Source organism: Arachis ipaensis, chromosome B08 (genome assembly GCF_000816755.2).
Source record: "Arachis ipaensis cultivar K30076 chromosome B08, Araip1.1, whole genome shotgun sequence".
Taxonomy (NCBI): domain Eukaryota; kingdom Viridiplantae; phylum Streptophyta; class Magnoliopsida; order Fabales; family Fabaceae; genus Arachis; species Arachis ipaensis.
In genome coordinates this window covers 129,498,629-129,507,310 of record NC_029792.2, presented here as the reverse complement: position 1 = coordinate 129,507,310, position 8,682 = coordinate 129,498,629, and the positions used below count along the sequence as shown (strand labels likewise).

Here is an 8,682-nt window from a genome sequence, read left to right as displayed (position 1 = left end):
TAATATAGCACTTTATTCTTTAAACTTTTACATCATGTGCAAATCTACTCCACAAACTTTTTCAAATATGTAGGTTGACTCCTTTGTAATTTTTTTTATGTAAAATTATGCTATACTATACTTATTTTCTTTTTTAAAAGAGTTAATACTTAGAGTGGTCCCTGAACTTGCACTCGACACTCAAAGTGGTCCTTAACTTTGCACTGGCCTCGATATTATCCCCGAATTTAACACAAGTGTTTCACGGTCGTCCCTAAACCATTTTCCGGTGACGGAAAGATGACTTGGACTTACGGATGCCATGCTGGAAGCCAGGCTGGACTCCCAAAACGACGTCGTTTTTTAATTTGGCGCCCAAATTGCATTGAAATGTCGTTGGTTAGTGTTTGGAGAAGGGATTTAACATGCAGTGACAACTTCTCTCTCAAGCCAACACAGTCTCTTCCTCTTCTCCTTATTTTCTTCAATGGCGCCAATTTGAGAGGGATTTTCGCTGGCCTTCTCTCTCAACGAAATCAAGCATATTGTGATTATCTCGTCTCTATCGCACACGTAGTGGTCTGACGGGAAGCACTTTGATTGTTAGAGGTAAGCAAAATAGAAAGGATAAACACAATAGCTACCATCTACTCCTCTATTTTTGTTGATCATGACTTTTTGTACATTGTTAAGTCGTTATATATTCATTCGCTTATCGTTTTGTTATATGGTTTTTCTGAAAATTTTTGTTAGGGTTTTCTGCGTATGTTGATGTTGCGTTTTTTTTTTTTGTTATTGTTTTTTGCTGTAATGATGGTAGTTATGGTTGTAATGTGCTGAAAATAGAAGAATGTAGGTTGTTTATGTATGCTGTTCATGTGTGTTCATGGAGGGTTAGGGACTGGTGTTATTGTGCTTTCCTGGTTGATGGCAATCTTGATGATCATTTGTTATTTTTTTTTCAGATGGGCTTCATAACTATTGTGTGTCACCATGGGGAATCCTTTGTGAGGAGTGAAGAGGGTGTTGTGTCATACACCAGGGATCATATTTCAGAGATTCCGAAGGTTGACCCTGATAGGCTAGATGTCTTTTTTATCAGGAATTACTACAAAGAACTTGGGTATGATAAGGCGGAACACTGTTGGTGGCTGGTTCCAAAGAGACCCTTAGAGACTGGCCTAAGGGAACTTAATTCTGATGCTGAGCTACTGGAGATGTGCTTCCTTGCTGAAAGCAACCATGGAGAGGTGCATGTGTACTATGAACATGAGGTATCTATTCCAACGTACTTGGAAGAACCACCATTCAGAAAGGACAAGGAGGAGGTGGTGGTTGAAGTCCCTACCCAACCAGTTTTGCTGAGAACAGGACCAAGCTCCAAGGCCATTCCTCCAGACCCAGTTCCAACCCCATGTATCAACCGTTCGAGTACTACCAAACCCACCCAGGAGGCAACCTCTACAAAAACTACCCCTGCCCCACCCATGGACCATACTGAAGTACTAGCTGCAACCACCAAATCAACCCCAACCCTCAAATCCACCATTTCGACCCCAATTTCTATGGCTGCTACCCCCCTGCCCCACCCAACCAAAACATGGATCATACTTAAGAACCAGCTGCAACCACGAAATCAACACCAATTCCCAAAAGTACTATAACACTGGTGCCTAAGCCAAAACAGGGTAAGATTTTCCAACCGAAAGTGCCCTCAAAGAATGGGACAAAGAAGAAACAAGCTGCTTTGAAAAAAACTGGAAAGAAAGGCGAAGAAAGAACAACACTGAATAGGAGATATATAACCAGGGGTCTAGCCAAAGGTCATGTGGCGAGGCAAACAACTAAGGGTAAGGGAAAGCTAGCTGATACGGTTGTGTTATCAGAATCAGACTATTCGGACAGTTATGAAAGTGCGGAGGATAGTGCTTACAAGTCCGGAGCTGAGGAAAGTTCGAGTGATGAAGAGGTCACCAATACAATACTGCAAGGTAAAAGGAAAGAAGTAAACAGGAAGCACCCTAAAAAAGTTAAGGAGAGTAATTTGTGGAAGGAGATACTAGAACCTGATGATGGATTAGTACCTAAGGATGATTCCGGTGAAGATGATGAGTTCTTTTCTGGACAACCGGGAGACCATAGTCCTGATATTGGGGGTTATGATGCTCATGATGAATATCATGATGAGTCAGATGGGGCGAATTCTTGGTATTCCGAAGAAATGAGGACACCCCCCAACTCAGAGGATGAATTTGCTGAAGTTCAGGCTGACGATGCATTTCCTGTTTTCAGAGAAGGAACAAGGTTTGGAAAAATTCGATTAGAGGTTGGGATGAAATTCAACACGAAGATGGATTTTAAGGAGGCTGTGAGGGAGTATTGCATCCAGGAAGGTAGGAGAGTTAGATTCAAGAAAAATGATAAAGTACGATGCAGGGCTTTATGTAAGGTTGAGGACTGTCCATGGGTTATCTATGCCTCTATGGATAGTGAGAGTGTTTGCTGGCAAGTTAAAACCTTCAATGATGATCATATCTGCCCAAGGGAGATAAAAAATAGATTAGCTAACAGAGGGTGGTTAGCTAGCAAGTTGGTCAAGAAGCTTAGGAAATTTCTGAATCTGAAGCACTCTGAAGCTTTAACATACTTTAAAAGTAAATATGACTTGGAGTTGAACAAATATTCCCTGACAAGAGCACTCGGAGATGCAAGGCACATTGTGTATGGTGATGCTGCTGCACAATATGGGATGGTGAGAGATTATGGTGAGACTCTCCTGAAGTGCAACCCTGGTTCTACTGTGCGCATCGCCACAATTCCTCATCCAAACCACTCAAAAGAGCCACTTTTGACAAGATGTACATTTGTCTCGATGGATGCATGAAGGGGTTTAAGGCAGGATGCAGACCTCTAATTGGACTTGACGGAGCATTCCTAAAAATCAGATTTGGTGGACAAATATTGGCAACCATTGGACAAGACGCCAATAATCATATTTACGTAATTGCATATGCCATTGTACCAGTAGAGAACACAAATAATTGGAGGTGGTTCCTTGAGCTGCTGCATGATGATTTAGGGAGCTACACCCAAAATGGATGCTGTTTCATTTCGGACATGCAAAAGGTAACGACGAATTTGTTATTTACTAGTTATTACTTTCATGATTCTGATTCCAATACCACTGGTTTGTTTCAGACATTGTTGTTGTCATGTTTTGCTTTCATGATTCTGTATCAATATGCCTGTATTAATATAATGGGATAGGAGTAGAACTGACTATATAGTCGGGGCTAGTTTACTGTCACTTATGTATGTGTAGGGACTAATTTTATATCAGTTATGTATATGTAGGGACTAAGTTTATGTCACTTATGTAAGTTAAGGGACCAGGTTGGGTCCCGATATTATAAGTTAATAATTTCTGTGGTTTTCTACAGGGACTAATCACAGCTAGCTGTCCAGGAGGTCTTCCCTGGTGTCCACCACAGATTTTGTGTTTGGCACTTATGGAGAAACTTCAATAAGTAGTGGAAAGACAACGAACTCAGAGGATTACTGTGGGAGTGTGCAAGATCTACCACTCAAGAGGGATTCGTTGAGGGGATGATGAAAATTCAAAGATTTAAGAAGGAAGCCTGGGAGTACCTTGCCAAATGGCAAAGAGATGCATGGAGTCGGGCCTTCTTCCCTACCCAATCAAAATGTGACAACATATGTAACAATGCTTGCGAAGTATTCAATGTAAGAATCAAGGAAGCAAGGGCTAAACCAATTATCACACTACTCGAGGAAGTTAGAATGTATATCATGAGGACAATAGCCCGAAACAAAATGAAATTCAAGAACCATGTTGGGTTACTACCCCCCTGTTCAACGTAGCCGCTTGGAAAAGATCAGGAATGCTTCAAAGAATTGGCTGCCAATGTGGTCCGGAGATGCGGACTATGAACAATTCGAGGTACATGGGTGGCCGACAAACATGGTAGTGGACTTGGGAAAGGCAATATGCACCTGTGGACTTTGGCAACTAAGTGGTATTACTTTAACTGTCATTACCCTTCCAATAATTATTCTGATATTGTAATTGTTTTTCTTAATTTATGTGGATTGCATACTGGAATTGGAGTTGATTACTTAGTAACTTGGATGCATATAATTGATTTGAAATAGGGATGCCCTGTGTCTATGCTTGTGCTGCAATGGCTAGGGCAGGCAGGTAGCTCGAAGACTTCTGTCATAGATGGTTGACAATGGATGCATACAATGACACCTATGCATTCCATATCAATCCTATTCCTGGCCAGAAACTATGGGAGAAGTCTCTTCACAATAGACCACAAGCACCCAAATTTAAGAAGATGCCAGGGGTACCCAAGAAGAAAAGAAGAAAGGGAGTTGATGAAGGCCCGGTTGGAGACAAGAAGCAGAAGATCACCAAGATGAATAGGGTATATAAAGAGGGTTCATGCCGTCATTGTGGTGGCAAGGGTCACGACAAGAGAAATTGTGCTAAGAAGAAGGCTGACGACGAGGCTGCAGCTGTGGCAGCTGCTGCTGCTAGTGAAGCTAATACAGGAAATCAGCAACAACCTCTCCCTGCTGCACCTGAAGTCCCAAATGAGGGCAATGCTACTGAGATTGAGGTTGGCATGAGTCAACCAATGGTGTCAGAAAATGAAAATGAAGCATCCCACCAGGTAAATCAGCCCCAGGCAAGGCCACCAAAGCTCCCTCAAAAAAGAAGACAACCTCCACCACCTGCAACAGCTTCGATTCCTCCAGCAGCAACCCGTGCTCCTCCTCCAACTGTTTCAAATACTTCTCCACCAGCCACTGTTCCAATTTCAAATACTCCACCTCCGACAAGTGCTTCTATCGATCCAATGGTTGGTGCATCAGCAGCTACAGCTTCAAGGTTGCGTAACGCCATGAGTTTTGTTCCAACTCCGGGGTTCAAACCACCAAGAAAATTCAACAAATGAACACTTTGCTATTTTTCTGTTAAGATATTTTGCTTTTAAACATCGAACTTTATGGTTTCTGATTTCCATGGTAGTTAAATACTCTATGTTGTCTTTTGATCGTGTATGTGTTTTGGATTATGGTAGTTAAATACTCTATGTTGTCTTTTGATCGTGTCTAGTTTGACACAGACAACTTTGGAAAATAGTTAACCATGTGGAAATGTTATTGTTGAATGTTTCAAATTCTATTACACTTCCTTAGCTACTTAAAATAGAATTACACAAATCTATTCATTTCTTCATCATAAGGTACAGTAATTACAACTTTTGTTTTACACAATATTCAACTAGAAATCACTGCTTCCATACTACACAAACAACAATTATAATTACTGTAACAACAACCAACAACAAACAAAATGCTAGTTTTAGAGCCTTAACTTCACACTCCAACTTTCCAAGTTTCCAAGCAAATTTCATTCTCCACTCCTCCATTTCAAAGCCATAATTACCTCTGTCACTTTCTTCTTCTTCATCAGCCAATTTGTCAGCCCACATAAAGAGACCACACCACCTCTTACCAACACTCTGCAACCACATTTCATGCCCATGGAGAAGAAATGTTACAAATTTAATAAGCAACGACGCTAGGTATATTCATTAATAAAAATCACTTACATTGTAGTTAGGACAACCATAAAATGGTCTCCCTGGATTCGCCTCTGTTCCTGACCACTTCAGGACGGGTCGGCTACCACACCCACACCTATCTGAAACTCGTTCCTGACTACTTCTGGTGGTTCTCCTCCCACAGCTTCTCTCTAAACGTCGGTTACTGGAGCTACTAACATGGTTGCTGCCTCCACCCATCATGACCCACTCCACTCAACTCAAGCTCAACGGTGCTGGGGAAGACGAAGGAGAGCAGAGAAGAAGAAACAGTCTGGTTTCTCGTGATAAATTGGGGATTAGGGTTATAAATGATTTCAGGGACTAAATTGAGTTAAATAAAGATAACTGCCACATCAGATAACCGTTACCTATCCAACGTGGCCCCTCTCCATACACGTCAGTGCGCCGTTAAGTAATATTCCCCGAAAAATGCTTCAGGGACGACCGTGAAACACTTGTGTTAAATTCGGGGATAATATTGAGGCCAGTGCAAGGTTAAGGACCACTTTGAGTGTCGAGTGCAAGTTCAAGGACCACTTTGAGATTTAACTCTTTTTAAAATGATATCATTATTGGGGATAATTTGAAGTAAAAATTAATAGTATCCAAATATTATAAATGATGTAATACGTTTAAAAAATAATTGTGTCACATATTATAAAACTGCTAGTAACAATTATTATAATAAAAAATAATTACCAAATCAGTCATTTATATAAAATATCTGATAAATATAAAATACATATTAAAATGAGTCAGTTATCAGTATAAAATACATATTAAAATATAAATACACATTAAAAATAAATTAAACTACATATATTTATATATAAATATATAATGAGCTAATATTTAAATTGATATTCAAAGTTTTAATTTATTTAATTTTGTCTCTGAATTTGTCACATGTGGTTCACATTAGTTCTTAATTCTATTTTCGTCACAGAACTATTAATGACATGTTGAGATAGACTGATGACAGTTATGTGATAGGAGTGGATCCTCTCTATTTTGTCTTCAATTATTTGCTAAAGTGTGATTTTTTATCATTCACTATTTTTTCACATGTTTTTTTTTTTATCCCACTTAAAAAGTATATAGTGAGAGATCACATCTTACCAAATGATTAAAGAAAAAAAAATATCAGAAGATCCATTCCGTGACATGATCATTAAATTTTTTTTACCCCAATTTGTTCCATAAGAAGCATTTAAAACTCTTAAATGAAATTTAAATTATGATTTTAAATGTTTTGTAGAAAATAAATTGAAGTAAAAAAATTTTAATTGTCACTTAAACAGCAATTAGAAAGTCTAGTAAAGTAACCTTACTCCATCTAAGTACACATTTCATGGTTCAGGATTTTAAATTTAACAATTTTGTGATAAAAATAAGAGTAAAGTATCGTTTTTGTCCCCAACGTTTGGGGTAAATCTTATTTGTGTCCCTAACGTTTAAATCGTCTTATTTGTATCCCTAACATTTGTAAAAGTGATTCAATGTTATCCTGCCGTCCATTACACATTATGAGCGCTTTAGTTTGAGTTTTAAAAATCACCTCTTGAAGTTAGAATACAAATGTCTGGGATAGAATCGATAATCTACTCCGAAAAATAGCTCATCAAATGTTGAAACTAATTCCTATAACATTTACATAATTCACTTTTTTAGGGACATAATTGAATCTAAACACAAATAGTGGGTATAATATTAAATCGAACACATCCAAATGAGACTTAATTGATAATGAATACATCCAAGTGAGAATAATTGAAAAATATAATATGATTTGTTAGAATAATTGATAGTAGGATAACATTGAATCACTTTTATAAACGTTAAGGATACAAATACGACGATTTAACACAAATAGGACTTACCTCAAACATTGGGGACAAAAACAATACTTTACTTTAAAAATAAAGTACCAGTGATGAATATTAAATTAAAAGACCAAATTAAATAAATCAAAATTTTAAAAACTAAAATACAATCCAAATGTAATTTCAGAAACTAGTATTTAATTCAACAACATCTTAAAGAACACCTAAAACCAGTCTAAATAGGCATATCACATGAATGCCCAAAACAGGAGGTCATTCACAGACATAGGAAACCAAAAGAAAGAGAGTACAAGAAGAACACCACAGCAAGCGCCTTGATTACATAGACTTCAATCCATCCAATCAAAACCAAATCTTTGCCCTACTCTGTGACGGCGATATGAATGTTGCAGATACTGCATAACTTACAAGAAACATCCCAAGTGGGATTGATACAAGAATGGATAATCTTGTAGTTGGCATCAACCCAGAAATCATGCCAATCCCTAGGGAAAGGATGAGAATGTTCAATGTTGTAATACTACTGAAAACACTGCTTGACAAGACAGATTTTCCTACTGCAGTAGAATTGAGGGATGAAGTAGCGTTTACAAGATTATCACTATTTGGACTATTGTCACTACCACCTTGAGTGAGTCCACCTGGAGGACTTAGAACGGTTTGATAAATTGCGGTCACCACGAGAGTAGCAACTACCATGACAGCGTTGCGTTGTTGTTCACTTATTTGCATTCTAACGCGATCCGTTTGTATAAAAAAAGTGACAGAAGTGAGTTAAATTTTAGTTTGTCTTCACGGTTGGAATCATCATTAACCGATACACCACGTTTTGCTTCAGCTTCCAATAATGTTTCTGTAATGGTTGATAAAGCAAGAGCTTCAGCTAAGTCTAATGCTGTTTCATTCTTCAAATTTTTGGCATTTATGTTCACTCTTTTTATCAATAAATCAACTGCCTGCGTGCACTCAATTTCAAATTAATTAACAACTAGACACCAAAAAAAAAAATTAATTAACAACTAAATTCGATGAGACGGTAAAGTATTATTTTAGTCAATAATATTTCGGTTAAATTTTCTAATGTTTAAAATGTTTTATTTTAGTTCCAAAGATTTATGTTGTTTTATTTTTGTTATCTAATCAAAATTAAAACGTTTTCTTCTCTATGATTATTCTCTTTTCATGGTTATAATTATTATAATTACGATTTTTTTTGTTAT

The 8,682-nt window shown here is 37.8% G+C and overlaps 1 protein-coding gene across 1 annotated transcript; it reads left to right on the top strand.

Annotated features, from left to right (window-relative positions):
• Window positions 4,233–4,964, top strand: LOC107611797 (homeobox protein Hox-A3-like). Its single transcript, XM_016313689.1, has one exon. The coding sequence runs from the start codon at window positions 4,233–4,235 to the stop codon at window positions 4,962–4,964; it is 732 nt and encodes a 243-aa protein (XP_016169175.1).

Coding starts and splice junctions, on each gene's coding strand:
- LOC107611797 (XM_016313689.1), top strand. CDS start 4,233: ATGGATGCATACAATGACACCTATGCATTCCATATCAATCCTATTCCT.